The sequence below is a fragment of the Drosophila serrata genome, unplaced genomic scaffold, assembly GCF_035046125.1.
Source record: "Drosophila serrata isolate PLE 108 unplaced genomic scaffold, ASM3504612v1 contig_340, whole genome shotgun sequence".
Classification (NCBI taxonomy): domain Eukaryota; kingdom Metazoa; phylum Arthropoda; class Insecta; order Diptera; family Drosophilidae; genus Drosophila; species Drosophila serrata.
Window position 1 is genome coordinate 60,894 of NW_028257238.1, and position 22,044 is coordinate 82,937.

General features: G+C 33.4%; 2 protein-coding genes across 2 annotated transcripts; one reads left to right on the top strand and one right to left on the bottom strand.

The window, feature by feature from the left end:
* The first annotated feature begins 17,400 nt into the window (after window positions 1-17,400).
* On the top strand, window positions 17,401-19,785 carry ppk8 (pickpocket 8). Its single transcript, XM_086837988.1, has 5 exons — window positions 17,401-17,606; window positions 17,667-17,970; window positions 18,103-18,251; window positions 18,477-19,285; window positions 19,345-19,785. Exons 1-5 carry the CDS (start codon window positions 17,410-17,412, stop codon window positions 19,575-19,577), a joined length of 1,692 nt encoding a protein of 563 aa, XP_086694114.1. The 5' UTR covers window positions 17,401-17,409; the 3' UTR covers window positions 19,578-19,785.
* On the bottom strand, window positions 19,517-21,409 carry LOC110175944 (nucleolar complex protein 4 homolog B). The gene is made up of 4 exons (XM_020942130.2): window positions 21,160-21,409; window positions 20,395-21,100; window positions 19,804-20,333; window positions 19,517-19,718 (listed from the first exon to the last, which is right to left on the bottom strand). The coding sequence occupies exons 1-4, from the start codon at window positions 21,364-21,366 to the stop codon at window positions 19,602-19,604; spliced, it is 1,560 nt and encodes a 519-aa protein (XP_020797789.2). The 5' UTR covers window positions 21,367-21,409; the 3' UTR covers window positions 19,517-19,601.
* Window positions 21,410-22,044: the final 635 nt, after the last annotated feature.

The following is a 22,044-nucleotide window of genomic DNA, read 5'->3' on the forward strand; positions in this document are numbered from 1 at the left end:
AATGGATGTTGCCAAATAATACAAAAAAAAATCCAAATACAAATACAAAAAGAAAAAAGAGCACAGGAAATATCGAGTGTATATATATCGAGGACTCTGCGGAAAGAGATATAAGCCTGCGAGTAAGGAGGCCATTGTAAAATGCAATTGACGTTTCAATGAGACATCGTTGCTGGTGCCTCCCTCCTTCTATTACCCCAAAAACCGAACTGAAATTGACGTTTTGGCTTTGATTAAAGCCAAATTTCGATTCGTATCCAGATCCAGACTTCGATTCTGACTCATCCGACATCAATCAAAAGGAGCACAAAAGCCTGGAAAGAGCCAAATCTGGTAGTGGTGATGGTGGTGGATTTTAGCCTAAATTTGTACAGCATTTGGCTATCAAAATGATTTAATTGGTCAGGACACATCTTTGTTTTGAATTTTTTTTATATGTGTATTTATATACACTACCAAAAGGTATTTTAGTATTTCCCTAAAGCTAAGTATTTATATTTATCCTTAATATTTAATATTGTTAAAATGCTTTTTAAGGTCAAGGTCCTTACAAATAACTTCTTTATTCTTTTAATCATAAATAAAACTCGATCTCTATTACACAAATATTTTTCAAATAGTATTTAATAATATTAAACTTATTATTACAAGTGACTTCCCAGTTTTAATATCCCCAAAGAGCCTTGCCTTTCCCCTTTATAAACCCTTTAACTTCTTCTCTCTTTTTTTACCCAACGATGGATGACGTCTTTGCACTCGATTGACCACAAATCAATGGACAATTTAGTAACACAAAAAAAAAAAAAAAAACGAAAAGCAGAACAAAAAATTAGGCATTGGAAAAAAAAAGAAAAAAGGGGTAAACAGTTGGCCAGATCGGGGACAAAAGATGAGATGGCAATCCACCTGAGCTCCGTGTGCATTTGTTATTCATGAACGGCCATCAACACCAAACAATGTCCTCCGACAACAACAAAAAGGGGGAACAACCGCCAACAATTACAACAAGAAATATACCAAACAATTACAACAACAACAACAATTACAATTACAACAACAAAAGGGAGGGGAAAAAGAAAAACCCAGAGCTTTTCCTGGCCACGTCCACAGCTTGATTGTCCAATGGGCTACTGACGTTTCCGCTTGCCAAATGCAAACGGAAATGTCACAAAAAATACAAAAAATCGCCGGCTGTGTAAAAATGAAAATGAAAAGAGAGATTGTTGAAAAAAAAATGTTCCCCGGGTATATGTGGGAGGGAAATTTTTGTGGGAGGGGCTGGCTGCAACTGCCAACTGCTTTTGTTATGAATGATGATGGAAAATCTGGCAGCAACAGCAGCAGCAGCAGCAGAAAAGCAGTGGAAAAGCGGTCCAGGCATCTCAGCCCAGCATCTCCATGGACTAACCAATTACACTGAGAAAAATTAAAGACTTAATGAGATACATTAAAGAACTTTTTGATAATATACATATATAAGATCTATAATACAATTAACGAACTTTAATCTGTTCAAAATAAGTATATTTTGTATAACCATAAAAAAATTCTAAACTAAAATTAATTAAAAAAAAATAATGTAGCCTAACTCTACAAAATGTGTATATTAAGGAAACTATATTTAACATAAATATATAGAAAATGCTTTAAATAATCACATCACAATTAAATGCAAATCATGATTAATGACTCACAAATTGTTTACAGTGTACAAACTTAGAGTGAGATCGGCGGGGATAATAATTTGGGTGATTCAATTCAGTTTGTGCAACGAACAGGGCCAGCCAAAAACTTTGTGTGCGAGAAAGAAATCCGATTCCTTCTGCTGGTCAGTGGAACCAAAGAAGCACACAAGAAAAAAATGATTCGAGGCACAGAGTTGCCTCGAAAATTTTCCTGCTATCCTAGTTTTCCGCCCGCCCCCCTTATTGGGTATTGAAATGCAAATGGTCGCTGGCCTGCCGAAATTAAATTATGTGGAAGTAATGATAACCCTTCTGTCTCTGTCCCAATGCCGTTGATTCCCTTGGACCGGCTCCTGGCTCCCAATTTTTCCTCTGTGCCTCTCTGCCTCTCTCCTTCCACCCCCTTTTCCAGCATTTTCCAGAACTCTTCCTCAGTATTTTCCCCACTCCCCTGGCAGGGTCTTCATTTAACTGGCGACGTAACGCCTTTTTTGGCAGCTGTCTTCATTGTGTCCGTGTTCCAGCTCCTCTGCATTTTCCGCTTTTCCCATCACCGGTTCTCTCGATTTACCCCCTCCCCTCACCCCCCCAATGGTGGGTGGTGGAAAATGAATTGGGTAGGTGTGTCGCCAGCAGCCGCTAACGGCAATTAATTGTTTGCTAAAGTGTCTTCGCACTTAGTGCAAGTGGAAGTGAACGAATGGAACAGGAGGAAAACTGGATTTCCCATTTTCCCACATCTACACACACACACACGTACTCTGGGCTAAAAGTTCTTGGAGATTCATTAGGGGCCACAGGTCTGAGATTGAAAGGTGAGAACTGGCTATAAATTTTGAAGGAGCTATGCTTTGATGCCCATCAAGGATGTGGACAGTTAAGCCATAAATTGACCACCAATACAGAAGGGTTTAAGTTAATTAAAATAATAGAACAAGTTAGGTTTTAATTTAGTTTAATTTGTTAGATTTTATTTAATAAGATTTAATTGTTTTGTAAGTATTCATTATTAAATAAAACTAATCCGTTGCGTATTCATCTTTAACGATATTTATTATCTTGTTTTAAATGCAATTTATCCATGGCGTATACTTACTTTATTTTATTAAATTAATATCTTTACAAGTTATGTATATTCTTTATTTTTCTTATTGAAATCGAGTCCAGTTGGTCAAGTGTTTCACTTTGTGTCCATCACGTCGTATACTTAATCTGAGAGCAATACATTACGTATACGACCCCGTGTCCTTGTGCGATTTTCCGTTCTTATTAACCCATAAATTGACCACCATTGAAAGGCTTACAATAATTAAGAGAATCTATTAAGAAGGGTTTTAATTAATTAGTTCGATTGTATATGAAAATATTTATTTATTTTGTATGCATTAACTGTCAAACATAACCAATCCATGGCTAATAAATAGTTTTTTATTTTATTAAGTAGACTTGTGTAATCTTTATTTTTCATTAAAATCAAGTCCAATTGGTCAAGTGTTTCACCTCGTGTCCATCATGTCGTATACTTAATCTGAGAACCAAACAGAAAGCGTACATTACGTATACGACCCCGTGTTCTTGAGTGTTTTTAGCTCTTATTAACCCATTAATTAACCACCAAAAAATAGGTTTAAATAATTAACAAAATCTATTAAGAAGACTTTTAATTAATTAGTTTGCATTTATTTGAAAATATTAATTTATTTTCTATCCATTTATTATTATTCATAACTAGTCCATGGGGTACACATAGAGTTTATTTTATTAAATAGACTTGTGTAATCTTTATTTTTCATTAAAATCAAGTCCAATTGGTCAAGTGTTTCACCTCGTGTCCATCATGTCGTATACTTAATCTGAGAACCAAACAGAAAGCGTACATTACGTATACGACCCCGTGTCCTTGTGTGATTTTCAACTCCTGTTACTTTGCTTCTGCTTCTGTGTTTCGTTGTGTTATGTTATTTTGCTTGTTTGTTTCGATAAGGTCTTTGTGGTATGTTAAGACCAATGTTAGCATATGTGCATACATATATATAATATATATATATGCATTTACAAGCTGTTCTCTCAGTGCGGTAATGTTTTCCTTGGAATTTGCTAGACCCCAGGGGATATACCCTATAGAAAGGCATAGAACAGAGCAATTTTATCATTGCTGCTGCTGTTTTTATTGTTGTTAAGAATTGCTGGAATTGTGGCAAGTTTTTGTTTAAGTTTATTTAAATATAGAGTCCTTTTTCGGTGAGCCTGTGTGCCGTTGCTAGTGTCAAGTGTGTAGGCCTTTTGTGTGGTACTCTGTGGATATAAGAAATAAACAGAAGGATCCGTAGGCGTTGCTTTTGCACTGCATTTTCATCCATCTCCATCCAGGCATCTCCATCTATTCCATTTATTCAACCATTCTCACACGGCTGCATATTTACATAGCAAATATTAACATTGTGTAATTTAGTTGCTCTACAAAATGTGTACAAGGATATAGGCGAGTGTCCCTAAGTGAGTGTGTGAGGCGATACAGTGGGTTTTAAAGGAAGAAATTAAACTAAGTGATCGATTATATTTAAATTACAATTTTATTAAACAATAGTATAATTAATCTGCATGAAAAAATAACAAAAAATATATATATGAAGTAATTTAATATATGAAATATTTAGTTTAAGTTTTTTTATGAAAAATCTCAAGAAGGATTTTCCTTAAATAAATTTAAAAAGGAAGTTAAATATAACAATTAGACTTAGAGCAAAAAAAAAACTACGGGAATGCTATGTACTTTGACTAACTTTTTACTGTAAGACAATGTTTATACGGTTATTCGTACCAATAAATTAACAATTAATTGCCTAAAAATAATATATAACAATTTAAATTATTTTCCCTGTTCTTATACAATCGTCTCGCACTGTACTAGCTCCCATCACTACTTAACTTGGTTCAGCAGAATTTGCCCAAGACTTTTCTGGTGGCATTAGCATCTCGGAGAGTTGCAGGACTACCAGTTCTCCATTTCCACATCCATTTCCTTGGCAAACTTCCCACATCTCAAAGTACACACAGCTAGCAAGACAAGGGGGGGGAGGGTAAGGGGTGTGTGTTTTGAGTATTTATTTAAAGACAACCCAGGCACTTTTGCCCCTCAGCCTGTCATAAAGCACACTGCCATTATAAACTATTATTCCGTCTTGGCTGTTGATATTTTTCCAAATTTAATTGCATTTCTGTCCAGGCTCTGTATATATATATATATATATATAGGGATATTCGGGGGCTATCTAGAAGTATATATATATTAATATAAATATATATATGTAAGAACGGGGGCTGGTGGAATGACAAGACAACTCAATTTGATGGCAAATCACATCATATGCTTTCCAAACACGTCCCAACCAGCAGCGACAGCAGCACGCAAAAATTTAAGTCACGAAAACAATTTCGTCAATTGTTGTTGTCTCTGTGCCGCTGCTGGACGGACAAAACTGGCGGACAAAAACGGACAGAAGGACAAACGGACAGTTGGTATGTCCTTAAGTGGCCAAGCGCCTTGAGTGGATTACAGCGCAACGAGGCGACATTATTGTGCTTTCCCCCCCAAACCATTCGGAATCTATTCACTCCCGGAAATTCTTCTAGTTCTGCGCCAATCGTTACATAGTACACTGTGAGATATTTTGGGGAATTAAGTAATAAAACAGATAAATATTATTGATGTTTCTTAAATAATTATTAACCTTTTTAAGCCATGTTTAATAGAACTTACGAGTGATTTTAACCCAAATGATTATTAAAATAGTAGTAATAAATGGACTCAAAGTGAAAAGAAGAAACAAAATATTATTTTAAAAAATACCATAAATATTTGTTTAGTTTATGACAGACTTATTAAAACAAAAATAGTAAAAGAAAGTCTTGATCAATAATTTATAATTAAGTTAGGTTGCTAACTTTGAGTTTACGTTTGTAGATATCTCTAATACTAATTGCTGAATCACTTTAATTTAAAATTAAGTAATGAGGACTATGATAATAAGGGAATTATAATTATAAATTGGAAAATAAATTCTATACCTTAACCAGATCCCAGCAGTAGCATCTTTATATAGAATATAAAGGTAATGATTAGGACTTACCCCAGTAGAGGACACGTCATTGATCACTTCCTTCCGGTGTCGAGTTGTATTCTTGGTGACGTCATCCAAATGTATTGCATAGGCCAGGTTATATTTATGGGATCGAAGGGTAATCACTATCACTATCATTATCGATGTTAACAGGGGGAAGGCCGCGAACAGACTGAGGCGGGTGCAGCAGCAGCGCCAGTATTTATACTCTCCGAGCAAAGAGAAAAGCAGAGAAGAGTGAGCGAGAGAGCCAGAGAGAAAGAGATATCTCTAGCTATAGACAGAGGGTAAGAGGGCGAAAGAGTTATCTCTAGAGAGAGGCAGAGAGAGCCAGAGAGTTAGAGTTGCTTCTAAAGCCACAGAGTCACAGAGAGAGAGCCATAGGCATACATTTAACGATCACTTCCATGGCAACTATATAATATAGTCTTTCGATCTAAATTAAATTAAAATCAAAACTTTAAAATAATACAAATGGGTTTTATTGCAAATTAAAAATAAAAATAAATAATAAAAATCCCAAATAGATTATTATTTATTTTTAAACCTTGAAACCTTTGAACTTAAAGTGTATTTTAGTTTTAGTTGGAAGATTGATTTTCGACCCTATAATATATATTCTTGATCGGCGTTATCAGCCAAGTCAATATGTACACCTTTTCTAAATTTTCAGAAATCGAAAAAATGTTAATTTTTTTAAATGTTAAATTTTATAAACAGATGTTTTAATAAAAAAACGAAACTAAAAACTAACATTTTGGCTTTCTGAAGTTAGTTTCCTTTTTTGTTGCTAATATCTTTTTTTAATATTAAGTTCTTGTTTTAAGCTTTTTTTTGGCAAAATGTAAAAGAAAATAGGCCAAAGATTTGTATGTTTTAAGTATTTGGGAGTTTTTTAAGCCAGTTTTTTTTCAAAAATTCGCATAAAATTAACCAAGAAATATTATATTTGTATAAGCCGTAGAAATATTAGTTGCTAAGTTGTATTATAATTTAATTTAATTTTATAAATCCATAAAACGTCATTAATTTTTTTTTCATATTTTTTAAAAATTAAGTGCTTGTTTTAAGTTTCTTTTAAGAAATTACAATAAAGTAGACAAAAGAATAATCTATTTTTACTATTAAGCAGGTCTATAAACGAGTTTTCTTCAAAAATTCAAATAAAACTAACCAAGGCATATTATCTTTGTATCAGCTATAAAAATATTAGTCTCTAAGTTTATTTTCATTATATAATTTATATATAATTTATTTTTAAAAACCCTTCTCACAGTGCCGGCTTTGTCCATTTGAAGCTGCACTTGTTTGGTTGGGCCAAAAATTTGAAACAATTGAGTCGCGAATTAGCATTAAGTCAATCACTTGTCTAGCAATGAAATATCTTGAAAACGCAGAGCACGTACATAGGATGCTCGAAGATGAAAACAAAAGAAAAAAAAGAAAGGAAAACCAAAAGATTTATAACCGTCTGAGGAAGCTCCAATGTCTCGAAAGTTATTGTCATTCGACGTTACTTTCGCAGTTTCATAATAATTTTAACGATTGCTGATGATTGCCTGTCCCTGAGAAAGAGAACTTTGCCTCTTCCAGATTATATTCAGAAGATATTCTAATAAATATTAAACAAATTTAAATTTTACAACTTAAAGGCTAGAATTTGTATTAGTTTCCCTCCAAAAAACCAAAACCAACCACTATTAATCTTCTTGATTAAGGACTTGTATTCCACATAATAATTTTTACGATTGCTTGTCCCTGAGAAAGAGAACTTTGCTATTCCGTATTATATTCAAAGGATATTCTGATATATTATAAAACAAATTTAAATCTTACAACTTAAAGACTAAATGTTGTGATAGTTTTTCTACACATAAACCAAAACCACTATTCATTTTCTTGATTAAGGACTTGTATTCCACATGACCTATATCCTACATCCCGAAATCCACTTTATTTTCCACTCCCGGATCAACGAAACCACCAACTACTAATTACTAAAACGATTAAGAAAGCAGCATCTATAATCGTCATAAGGATAACGCAAACAAACAAACAAACAGAAAAGGATGGGTTTTGGAATCGTGTGAAATCCAAATGGAAAACCACAAAATGTTATAATGTGCCATTGGATAAGCTCGGCACTCGGCACACAAAAAGCCGGACAGACGGCGAGAAGAAGCTTTAAAACAATTAATTATAAATTTATAGAGCCAAGAAGAGGGAAGCTCAGGGAAGCTGGGGGAATCACAAATGCAGACATTTAAATAACTTGGGGGAAAACAAAAGCCAACAGAATGGGATGCTCTTCGCTTTTCCAGCAAAAGCAAAACGGGGTACGAGACCGGAGCACAAAAAGGAGTGAAAATGGATTTCCATTTAAGGCGGCATGTTGAGCACATTGTTTTTATTAAGTGTCGCATGATATGTGTGATAAATATATACATATACATATGTATATATATATATGTACGTATATACCCATTTATTCCATTCACATAAACACTTCAAGTGGCAACATGACGTGCAACTAATCCGGTGCCCAAAAAATATGTTACAAGTGGGCATCACTCCTCTCGAGGTTCGAGGTCCGAGTCCAGATCCGGATCCGGGTCCAAATATGTGAGTTTTGGCTACACAAACCGTACACTGGGCCACAATGTTGCAGAGCTGGTTATTAATTATTTACAAAATTACTCAATTTACAAAGAAGAGTGCCAAAGAGATTATATGGGAAGACTTAAGAAAAATAGAAACTAACAAAATGGGAGCCACTTCTAAACCAATAAAAATAAAGAGGTTTCCAGTGTTATTATTTCTTAATCAGTTAATTAATTTGTTAATTTGTGTTACAGTTAATCAGCTGTAGAATATTATATTATTATTTTATTTATATATAAAAAAGTAGCTTTAATATTAAAACCTAGAGAAGAGTTACAAAGAACCCGCTTTTACCGTCAAAAAAAGCTACTATTTCTTTCTTTTCTTTCTTTCTTGATCAGTAGCTAAGCTGAATTATTATATTAAATATATTTATTTTTAATTATATATATATATATATATATATATATATATATATATATATATATATATATATTTTTATACATATATTTAAATAAGCAGCATAATTATTAAAACTTAAATAAACAAGCTCAGATACAGATACATCAGTCGATTTTTTGTACAGTCTGTTTCACTTTTATACAAAAATTATTTAAAAAACTTGCTTAGGTACTGGACTATCATGGCAAAACTGAAAAGAAAATCTTAATCAGCAAGTATTAAATATTAGAGATGCCATCAACATATTAATATATCGATAAACTATATATATATATAAGAGCTAAGAATTAATTTAAAATAATATGGCAACTGAAGTCTTCACCTAAGGCTTTACAATATATTTAACATTTTTTTAATAATTATTAATTATATTATCAATTATTTTAATTATAATATTAAGTAATTAAATATCAATATTTGATGAAAATATGCATCATACGTGAAATAAAACGATATTCTGTGTTGATATATTGGAGCAATATTGGTAGGAAATGAGAGTTCATTAAAACATATTTTAAGAATATACCAATATATATTTTTTAAATGTGTATTTTTTCGATACTTAAAATTTCAAGATATCAAAGTTTATATTATTTTTGAAATAATATTCAAAGCAACATTTTGGTCAATATATTATACCGGATTTTTGTTTTTTTTAAATAGTTTTTTCTAGTACATAATATAATATTAAATGATACATTATTACTTAAAAACAAATAATTAATTTTTTATAAGTACTTTAAAATATTTAAAAAACTAAGAAGCATTTGTATACTTAACGTTTGCCAAAAGAGGACATCACAAGGTTATATTAAAACGGACATTATTTATTGCTTTAAAAAATGAAACTTATATTTTTATAAGTATATGAAAATATTTTTCAAAAATATTAAGAGGCATTTGTCCCACAGTGCCAAAAAAGGGGACATCATAAAAACAGCTGCCGACCCGGCACAAAGATGATGACTCCAACTCCTGATGCTGCTTCCACTTCTGCTACTACTACTTCTACTACTACTGCTGATGATGATGATGGCTGACCCCTGACCCCTGAACCCCTCATCGCCCCCCCTTAAGCACTCTCTATATAATGCACGCTAAATACATAGTTTGAAAATAGTTTTGAACCCTTTCATCAGTCGTCGTCCCCAACTCTCGCAGGCAGCCGCAAACAAACAAAAAAACCCATGGGAACTCGACTCGTGGCTTGGCACCAGCATCCTGGGAGCAGGGGCGGCGGAAATGGGGAAAAAGGGGGAAAAGTGACAGCAACAGAGGAGCAGCATTGGCTGTCATTTTCCTTATTTTTCCTCTGTTTGTTTTATTTCTGCCATATGACCTTTTTTGTCACATTTCGACCGAGTTACATTTTGTCACTCCTTAACCAACTCATCAGGGTGGCGACGACAAAGAGCTGGGGTTTTCCAGGGTGTCCCAGAACTGCACTGCTTTTGTGCTGATAAATGTGTCCAATCCTGCTCACCCCCTCCCATTTTCCTAGAGTTTTCCCCCCCCCCCTCCCACACACACACTCTCACTACATTTTTCGCCGCAGTCTCTGCGTTTTGAGAGAGTCTGTGTGAATGGCTGCCGAAATGAATGTTGCAACTAAATGAATAAATGGAAATTAGTGCCAAAAAGGCAACGATGCGAACACAATGAACGAACACAACACGGCGGACGGACAGACGGACGGACAAACGGACAGATTGCGGACATCTGGACCCATGGACAAAAGTCTAAATTTTTGGACGAAAAATAAAGCATTTAGTGCATTTGCACTTCACATACATAGTTGATTAGTGCAGGCCCAGTTTTTGTTCCATAGTGGTTCCTAATTTAATATTCATTTATCTGTTGACCTCATTTGGGAATTTATTTAAAGTGTTTTAATTGGGGATTGATTGATTTTTCAGGAAATTTAGAAATATGAAAGGTATTTAAAGGGAAATGTAACAAGCCTCGGCTTACTTTTGGGTAAATTATTAATCTTGAAAGTAAAATGATTTGTGTTTTATTATAATTGTATGGTATTTAATTATGCATATAATTTCTATATTAAATTAAATTAATAATTTCATTAAATTTTTGTATATTTTTGTCAATATAAAATCTGTTCTAATTGAAGTTTTCTGTATTATTAAATACAACAATTTATTAGCTACATACTTTACTTGTTGCAACTACTATTATTTAGTATTTAATTATGTAAATAATTTCTCTATTATCTCGAATTAAATTTATATATATTTCTATCTATAAAAAATCTATACTAAGTAAAATTTTCTGTTTTATTAAATAAAACAATATATTAGCAATATACTTTACTGGTTGGAATTGCATTTATATAGTATTTTATTATAGATATAATTTCTGTATTATCTTTAATTAAATGTATTTATAATTACATAGTATATAATCTGCACAAAATACAAATTTGTATAAATTAAAATACAACAATTTGTTAGCTAAATACTTTACTTGTTGCAACTGCTTTTATGCAGTATTTAATTATGCTTATAATTTCTGTATTATCTTTAATTTATATATATTTTAATTCATGTAAAATCTGTACTAAATTTAATTTTCTATATTATTAAATACAAGAATTTATTTTTAAGGTATATGTTTTACTTGTTGTAACTGCTATTTAAATGCCACATCGATTTATATTCCGCATACATTATAGTACTTTTGTTACTTCCCCCATTTAAAGCAGCAAAACTCCGAGAAAATATCAGGAATATTATCGTATAATTCAGGCACTGAAAAAGGGCAGGAGAAAGCGGAGTAAAAGCGCAGTAAAAGCGGAGTAGAATCGGTGAGGGGGCAGCCGAGCATTGAAGCGAACGCATATCTATCATTAATATCGCTGCAGTCAGCTGCTGTTGTGCTTAAAAAAAGGAGAGAAAAAATATGAAAAGGAAAGCCAAAAGGAAATTCAGTGGAAAAGTGAATACCCTACCAGAAAATATTGTTTTTAAGTTTGAAGAAGTTTTAAAAATGAGGGAGTATCCAAAGAAGCAATTTGTACTAAAAAAAATGCATTTAATAGATAGATATTTAATGTGAAAGAAACCTGTCTTAAATTATAATTTTTCCTATATGATAAATATATATTTATTTATTATATTATATTATATTATTTATTATATTTACTTAAAAATTAAATAGGTTAACATAAACACCTTAATTCTCATATAGGTTTATATATATATATTTTAAATGAAAAGAAACTGTGGCTACTGAAGGCAACTGTAGGTTTTAGATTAAAACTAAACTAAAAAATCCTTTAAAATATATGATAAATATTTTTTATAAATTCTAAAGCTTTAGTCTTAAATTTAAATTAAAATTGAATTACTTTAACAGTTCCTTAATAGACCTCACCAAGCTGTTAATGGGAATAACAATGCCCCAAGTAAATATGAAAAGGAAAAATATGGCATAAGAGAAGGGGAATCCCCCACAACACACACACACACACTGACACACTCACATGGCAGCCATGAATGCTAACACACACACACACACATTGAGGTTTACTGGGCTGCATTTTCTGCATTTTCCGCAGCAGCAGCGGGAAAAGCAGTAACTGACTGCTGAACTACTGCCAACTGCAATTAATCATTTTTCTATCATTTTCAGATTTTTTTACACACACACACACACACTGGACTGTGTGTGTATGTATGCTCATGGAATAAGTTATGATTTTTCACGATGCTGTTCGACGATTTCGCTTTTCCCCAAGCCCCAGAAAATGTTTCCTTTGGAAAATTGCGAAGCCAGGGAAAAAAAGGGAAGTTTGACTTGCTTTGCGGCCAGCTAAAGGCCTTAAAAAGGACATGGATAAGTGCCACTAACTAAATGTTTATTTTTATTTTTATTTTACATATTTAGATAAAAAATTTATTAATTAAACTAGATAAAATTTTACCATTTTTTTACAACCAAATATAAGCAATAACAAGTATTTCCATATGCTAGATATAGTTTTTTAAATAGCCTAATTTGTTGTATAACTTATTATAGTTATTGTTCTTTAACTACTTTAATTTATTGTATAATTTATAGTTTATCACTGAACATAGATTATAAATATAGCAAAATTCTCGTTATAGTTCTTTAACTACTTTTATTATAATGAAATTAACCACTTGCCGCACTGTACTGCCAGATTTTTGGCCTGTCAGCCAACTTTTACTGACAGCCCTTAAACGCACTCTACGCACATGACTTCAAGGATATATGTACTTGGTGTATATGTACATATATATACACATATATACCTAGATATATATCCACATGTGAAGGCATCTGTCTGCTATTAGCCGTCGTAAATTGCATCGTCGCCATCGGCCTAAGCGATTTCTAATGGCGGGGCACAGCGGGCGGCAGCACCAACACATTCTCAGTTCCTCAGAATCGAGGAGTTGGATCTACTCCACAAATGCACTGAAAGAAAGTTTGTAAATATTCTCAATTATAAAAAATAATAAATAAATATAAAAGTACAAACAAGAAGCAGTGGAACTAATGTAATTATTAAACACTTTTGCGGCTAAATAATTCATTAAGTATAATTATTAAATAAAGACTTTGTATTTAATTAAAAACTAGATTTTAATTCCCCTTATTGAAATATTGAAAATTATATTTATATTTGGAAAACACAAAATATTTTAATTTAAAAATCATAATTAATCTTGAACTCCCTTAGACAAGTCTCTATAACTAAGCTACTAATTAAATAAATACTTAAATAAATAAATATAAATATTTAATAAATATTTTTGATTAGTTTACTATTACCTTGTTTTACGATAACTTAATCTAATCAGCTTAAACAAAATTATTCATCGTTTAAGAACAACAATTTAGAATACTAAAACATATTATTCCATATTTGTATTTTAAAACACTTAATAGTTTTAATTTTCAAACACTTTGTTAATTTTTTCTGAATTAATTTTTATACCATTGTAGGGTATTATAATTATAGTTATAAGCTTGTTACTTAGTGAACGAGTTATTTCCGACCCTATAAATCATATATATTCTTGATCAGCATTAAAAAGCGAATCGATCTAGGCAAGTCCGGGGAGAAAAAAAATGTACCAATTTTTTTAATATTTTATAAGGGGTAACATCGTTAAAATTGTCAAAAAAAATTGTCAAAATTTTAATTTTTTAGAATTAGTTAATTGAGGATGCAAATAAATTTAGCTTATAAAAACTAACATAGGACAGCTTTCGGAATTAAAATTAATGCATTTTTGGTTTAGTAATGAGGTTTTGAAACCTTGATTTGTCGAAAATATTGTCATATCAAAATATCAATAAATATCGTGTTAAATATTTAATATTTTAATATTTAAAATATTTTTTAGCTTAGTTATGATAGATTTCCGATTTGATTCTATAATTCGATTGCAAGCCGTAAGCCTATCTTGTTTCCAAACTAGTTTGTTTTGTATTAAATGTTTTCTAAATTTAAAATAAACTTTTTTTCCAATTTTAATATTAAACACTTTTCTTAAATCAATGGCAATTGCCAGCTAGTGCTATTTATAAGTCTTAGTTTTAAAAAAATTTCGAACATAAAGTAAAATATAAAAATAGTTCTTCAAAAATAACTTGATCTTTTTTAATAAGGGAACACTTCAAAAAAGTAAACTATAAAATAATAATAATAAAAATAATAAGCAATATATTAATAAGCATAGCACTATTGCACAATCCTAGCTGCAGCCATATTAAATAAATACATTCATATAATATTCAAAGTAGTATAAATTAATATTAAAACTTTAGAATATAGATATACGTATTGTTAACTTTTCCTTAAAATAATAAATATGATTCCTTTTCATTATAAGGCAATATGCTTGAAATTTACATTCACAATAATGTGTCAATAATTTCTCTCAGTGCACATTTATACAGCTCTTACTACATACATACATATGTAAGTATGGGCACCGCCACACACCAGACATATGTACATAGATTAGGTCAATTTGCTGGTAACTTTTGATGATGCCCCAGCAATAGGAGTCGAAATCGGATTCAAAGCTGACGAAGCAGGAGCAGGAGCAGGACAAGGAGTTGGAGTTGCAGATGGAGATGAAGTGGGAAACTTTCGGCCTGGTCACTCATTGATGCGGATACATCCGGTGGTCCTGGTGGTGCTACCAGTAGTAGAAGTAGGTGGCTCCGTAGGTAGTGTAGTCCTTGGGGGAGGACAATGGGGACTTGGCCATGGCCTCGGTCTCAGTGAGAGTTGCAAGGCATCAACTGCTAACAAGTCAACAAGACCAGTTCGGTTCATTCGGGCATTCCCATGGGACATTTGGTCAGTCCGGTCAGGTTAAGTGTTTTATGAACTTGTTTCAATGAAGTCATACAAAGTGCGTGTGTGGGATACACTGATCGAAACTACAAGTATGGAAGTAAATAAAAGTAAAAAAAGGGGAAAAATGTTCAACAAACTTGTATATTTAAATAAATAAATAATTAAAAGTATTTATATTTATTATTAATCAGTGATATTAAAAGAAATGAATTCGACCTCAATTTCAACAAGTATGCAATAACATTTTTAAGATTCTATATTCATTTGATGTACTTTTTAAATTTCGAAATAAATAAATAAATAAACCTAATGTAGCCAATTAACCTTCAATTACTGATAAAATATATAAAAAAAATATATATTTAAAAGTATTTATATTTATTATTAATCAATGATATTAAAAGGTATGTATTCTAACTCACTTTTTAACGAGAAATACAGCTTTTAAGATTCCAAATTAATTTTAAATTTAATAAATTTCGAAATAAAACCTAATTTAGCGTATTACCCTTCAATTACTAATATAATATATAAAAATAGAAATAAAAAAATTTAGTTATTAATCTTAAAATTAAATTTAAATTTTTGCACTAATTAGGAATGGCCAATATATTGATTAATCAATACTCTTTAGATTTTTGACTCGAAACTCGATATATAAATCGATATATTAACGTTGGGTTAAATCGATAATCTGTTTGATAAATAAACACAAACAAATAAACCTAATATAATTTTTATAATTCTTCTTAAATCGAACATTTTAAAATTCAATGTGATGTTTATCGGTATTTAAAAAAAATGTAAAATTCCGAAACATTAAATGTAATGATATTTTCAATATAAAATAGAGCTCGATAATTTTGTCTATATAATATTTCACACCTTTTTCTCATCTCGATAAATAAGGATCCTTAGCATAACTTTCTTTTAGCGATATTATTAATATTTTAAAGTTCAATGCAATATTTATATATATAATAAATTCCAATATATTAAAATTCATGATATTTTCTCTATTATATAGATCTCAATATTTTTGTCTTTCATAATATATCACTCGTTTTGCCCCCTTGATAAATAGAAATCCATAGCATAACTTGAATATATTTCTTTTGTAATACATAGTATCAGTATTTTCTTTCAGTGTACTTGCGGATGTGCAGGTGCCGTGTGGTGACATGTGGCTAGCAGAAGAAGCAGAGCAGGTCCTCAGCACTGACCGACCATCTCTCGTCTGTTGCCATTGAAGCTTTTAATTTGATTTTCGTTCAAGTGTCGTTTTCTGTGGTTCCCCACCGTCTGTGTCTCTCTCTCTCTGTTCCTCACCATTTTGCATCTCTTTCTCGATGTGTGTGTGTGTGTGTGTGTGTGTGCTTTTGACCATGTTGATTGTACTAAACTTGAGCCTTTGGTCCTGCTCGAACTTCTTCTCCTGCTTCGGTTACGTTTTCCACTTTTTGTCCGGGATTTCACTTGGGTTCCTGTTTCTGTGTCAGTTTCCATTTCTCCTAATGAGGCATTCGTTTGTAACCGAAAAATCTTCTAATTAAAGGCAATACAGTACGCTTAAGGATCTCAAAAGTGTTTTGAACCTTATTACCAAGTGCTCAGAAGGCTCAGAAAACTATTTAATATTGCATTTGGAATGACAGAACCAAGAGTTGAATATTCTTCCTTTTTGAAAATCCTTTTGGGGATGAAATAAGCACTTAATTCAGATGAAAAACTAATTGAATATTTTGTAAATATGTATGTATGTATATATTTTTAAATATCAATTTTGTAATGATTGTTTATTCCATTAAGTAATAAAATATATTAATACTCAGCACTTAGTATGAAAATATGTTGCCTACTTTTTAGCGTTGTAAAACAATATATTTCTTAAGTAACGTTTGATTGATGGTAATTTTTATTTGTTTATAAAATAAGAAACCCCAGATAATACAAACTAAATTAATATAAACATTCTTTAAAATCCCTGTTACATTTGTCTTTAAAAACATAATATATATACCCTCAACCTCAACTATTCTTTGCCTTTCAAAGTGCCCAACCAACCAGCCAAGTGACATTAAATAAACAATTTAAGTAATTTGTAAATTGAAAAATGCATTTTTGATTAATATAAATACTTGAATACCTATTACCCTACCATTTAGTTATCTTTCAGCTAACGATGCGAGTGCCACGAAATCGTCAGAAGGCTCTTTTTTGGAGTCAAAAAAATCAAATAAAATCTCAGCCAAAAAGATTGAAAATCTCATGGACCACTTGGAGTCGCATTTTATCCAGAAATACTGATGAATTCTGTCGCAATACCACTATTCATGGATTAAAGTACATTAACAATAGCAAATTACGTAGCAGCGATAGGTAAAACTTTAATAATTCTATATACTTAATTTAATATTTTAATTATTTTATATTTTACAGATTCTTTTTTGGCATAGCTCTCCTGACGGTTCTGTCCTGTGCCATTTATCTCATACAGGATGCCTTCGATAAGTGGAATACCACGCCGGTTATTGTAGGCATCGATCCGGAACTGACTTCTATAACAAACGAACCATTTCCGGCGGTGACCATTTGCAATCTTAATCAGGCTTTGGCCAAAAAGGTTACCAATTTGGCCAAGAACTCGATGGAGTTTGCAATGCTGCAATCGCTATGCCGGAAACAAGTGGATCTCAACATGGTCACCGGAAATTCCTCAAATTGGGAGGAGTTCATACTAAATGTGAGTGATTTTTAACATAATTTTTAAAGAATTTCTGAATATTTAAAAAATAGCCAAGCAAAGCTATTTAATTGTGTACAGATGGGTTTCACGTTTTACTTAATTTATTAATTTACTTAATTTATTAAATAGATTTCTCAACCCTGCAAATCAATGGTAATTGCCTGTCATTTTGGCGCCGATGACTATGAATGTGCACGATTATTTCATCCCATTGTCACGGATGAAGGTCTCTGCTGTGTCTTTAATATGCTTCAACCAAAGTTTATGTATCGAAAGAGGTAAAAATAATAACTATAAATATTTATCTATATATATTTATATTTATAATAAAGCTTTCTCAGCTTGATTCCTTTCATCTCTTAAGTCTTGCACCCAAATCTAAAAAGTTTGCATCCTGGCTACTTTAAAATAAATTCAAATTCAAAAGCTTTATTGTCCAAAGGCCGCTAAAATTAATTAATTAAATTAATTATTATATTTCCTTTCACCTTTGGTACTCACAGTGTTCCTCTTTCCCATCGCAATATGACCCTGCCCCCGGGTTTTCAGTCTGTAAATTGGCACGCCGAATTGGGCTACCGGCGACGTGGTTCTCCGACGGATGAAGGTATATCCCTGTATCCACGTCGTTCCCAGGGCACAGGTGAATCGCTGGGACTATCGCTGACCCTCGATGTCCAAGCGGATGCCTACTACTGCTCTTCGTCGAGCAGCATTGGCTTTAAGGTCGCCCTTCACAGTCCCAACGAATCACCAAATGTACGCGAGACAGGACTCCTGCTGGCACCCGGCATGGAGACGAAATTGCGAATAGATCCGGCAAAGATTGTCACGGAGAAGCACTTGCGTTGGTTGGATCGCAAGTACCGGCGATGTTTGTTCCGGAATGAACTAAGACTCCGCTGGTTTGCTCACTACACTCAGAGAAATTGTGTGGCGGAATGCCTTTCCGGCTGGTTGCTCCGTCACTGCGGCTGTGTGACGTACTATATGCCGCGACTCCACTGGAATGACACCACTTGTCCAGTGGGGAAGCGGGAATGTGTGGAGCTAATCCGTTTCAGGACCATCGAGGCAATGGAGTCCTGCCTGGAGCAGTGTCTGCCTTCGTGCTTTGATTTGAACTTTAACGGCTTTGCGTATTCCACAAAGATCTCGCATGATGGCTTCCGGCAGACGCATCCGAATGGCCGCTGGAATTTCACGGATTCGTATGTGGAGCGCAGTGTGGCGGTGGTTAATATGTACTTCAAGGAGCCTGCTTTCCGAGCCAACAAGCAAACGGAATTTATAGGCTTCTCCGATTTCTTGTGTGAGTATTATAAAATATATAATTAAGAGTATTAACTTATTAAATCCTTTATATTGCAGCTTGCGTTGGCGGTCTAATGGGCCTATTTTTGGGCTTTAGCTTCCTATCCATTGCCGAGTGTGTTTACTTTGCCTTGATACGTCCCTGTCGCACTTGCACGGAAATCAGACAACTTAATAAACAGAGGACACAGCCCCTGACAGGTCATATTACATATATAACACCGGGAAATTGGTTCCAGGCCGAGTTGGCCCCACAACAGGTCAAAAGGCTGCACTTTAATCCTGCTTAAACTTAACATTATTAAGGCTCTAATCTAAATGAGGTCCCAGTACTTGGTCACAACCTCATTTTTGGGCAGCGCCAAACTCTTGGGACGTTCGTAATTTAATGCAAATTGCTTGGCCTTTGTTTGCAGCTCATCGTCAAAAATCTGCAAGGGAGAAATATAATTATAATATATATAATTTTCCCTACAAAATATAGAGAATCCCCAAAAATAATTCAAACACACTTACATTGCATTCCTTTCTGTCCAGTAACTCCCCCAGGTCGAACTCCATGACGGGCAGTGAGGAGTTGATGAATCGTGCAGCATTTGCCACCTCGGGAACAGCATGCTTTTGCAGCAAGGTAATCTCCCATAACGAACTATTGATGGCCTGCGATTTAACCGGATTCGATTCCTCCTCATCATAGGGATCGCTGATTTCATCTGCTGCATGAGTTGAACGTATTAATTGCTGGAGGCCAGTGTGACGCAAAAGAAGGTTGCAAACGAAACGAATCATGATGACGGCATCTTCGGTGGGCGATTGGAGGGCGAGGCGAGCTAGTCGCTTCACAAAGGCAGCCACTAGATTCTCCGGCAAATGCGTGGAGGTCAGAAAGATATCGGCGAGATAGAAAAGGCGTGCCTTGTACTTGTTGTAAAACATCTTGGGATAGAACATATTGTACAGCTTCTCGTAGACATCCGGATAGGTGACGTTCTGCTTTTGCATCAAGGTGAAGAGTCCCTGCAGGGCAAGCAGGGCAATGGGACCATCTGAAAGGGAATAGTTTATAAATTATAACTTTTACTTTTGAATTTACGGCTTAATACAAACCGAACTGATGCAGGGAGTCCATGAGGAAGTCCGTCAATTGAATGGGATCCTCCAGATGGTTGATAACCCTCTCCAGCAGAACCACCAGCATCTGGCGATGTAACTTTTCGTCGACCCCGCTACTCTTTAGCATTACAGCTGACCATATGTCGTTCAGTCTTTTGGCACAGTGCTCCACGTTGAAACTCTTTTCTTTCGCCGTTTCTACGTGATATTCTGCTGCTTTTAGTACTGACTTGCCCAGATCGATGAGGTTGACAAGGGACAGGAAGTTTATTGCCTTGATGGGTGCATCCTTAAAGTCCTCCGTGGGCACCAGATGCACCAGATGCTTTAGGGAAATATCCAAGACATCTAGATTCTTGCAGTACTTCCCGTAGTTTGTTAGGGCATTTGCAGATATCTCTTCCTCGCTATCCAGCAGGGTATCCAAGATCTCACGAACTCTGTGGGCTGGCCAACCCTTCCGCAGTGCTATTGGATGCTTGGCCTCCACCTTGATGAGCTGGAAGCAGACCTTCAGAGCCACGGCACTCTCCGCCAGCAGGTTCTCCCTCAGAAGCAACCACGTTTCATCGTACAGTTCGCGGATCTTAAGCGACTTCCCTTCGGTGCCGTCCAGAGCTCTCCGTTTTAGTAGATTCTTGAATATGACTTCCAGTACATTCATCACATCGGCGGGTTGCACATGGTCAGGTTTCTCCTTCTGCTTACCACACATATATATCAATATATTTAAATTATTTAAATGGTTTAATAACTAACCAGCAGTTGAACGAATGCCTTGAGGCCTTTGATGTCCACATCCTTGGCATTCAGCAGGGAATTCGCTTTTGTCTGCAATTGCTTCTTGGCCAGGGGCTCCTCCTCGAGATCCTCACTCTTTTTCGTCGCAGGTCGTTTCATTTTTTTTTTGATTTTAGGGAGTTTTAACGATTGAATTCCAAAGCAAAACAAAAAATAAAGAAACATGCGGCGGGCTCGGAATAGTGTGACCGTAGTGAAAGACTTGGAATATACCATAATTTATGGCTAGTTTGGCGTGAAAAGGGCTAAAAAATGTCTTATTATGCTATAAATCTTGTTATTCTGTTATAATTCAAATATTTTTTCCCAATTTATGAATAATATGAATTAAATATTTTATAAAAATGAAGTTAAATAATCTCCCTGGTCTTTCTAGTTAATTATTTTCGTAATATATTTTATAGAGTAACAAATGTTTGTTTTTGATGATTAATAATTTCAATTAAAATAAAATATAATAGTTCGAATTAAAGAAAATGAAAAACAGCATTTTAACATTGCTAATAATAAATATATCACACTTTAGTTGGAAATATATTCATAAATAACAAAGGTATACCAGTTTTCATTTTATTTTCCTATTTTCAAATAATTGTATGGCAACTTAAATCTTACGGTTTCAACTTATATACTATCTTTAACATAAAAAATATTATCTTTAAACTTTCTTTACGATTAGAGAACTAAATAGATTTGCATTCAAATATAATATTTGGATTTATATATATATAATATAAATAACGTTGTCCCCGAAATATAATATAAGATAAAAATAATACTGACGACCCATAAATGATGCTTGATTTTCAAAATCACGAAATTATATAGACCCGTAATAATGAA

Excerpts from the sequence above, each read along its gene's own strand:
- LOC110175944 (XM_020942130.2), bottom strand. The coding sequence starts at position 21,366 with ATGTTTCTTTATTTTTTGTTTTGCTTTGGAATTCAATCGTTAAAACTC. Across the intron at positions 20,334-20,394 it reads GGACTCCCTGCATCAGTTCG|ATGGTCCCATTGCCCTGCTT; the intron begins GTTTGTATTAAG and ends ATTCCCTTTCAG. Across the intron at positions 19,719-19,803 it reads TGGACAGAAAGGAATGCAAT|ATTTTTGACGATGAGCTGCA; the intron begins GTAAGTGTGTTT and ends TCTCCCTTGCAG.
- ppk8 (XM_086837988.1), top strand. The coding sequence starts at position 17,410 with ATGCGAGTGCCACGAAATCGTCAGAAGGCTCTTTTTTGGAGTCAAAAA. Across the intron at positions 17,971-18,102 it reads GGGAGGAGTTCATACTAAAT|ATTTCTCAACCCTGCAAATC; the intron begins GTGAGTGATTTT and ends TTTATTAAATAG. Across the intron at positions 18,252-18,476 it reads AAGTTTATGTATCGAAAGAG|TGTTCCTCTTTCCCATCGCA; the intron begins GTAAAAATAATA and ends TGGTACTCACAG.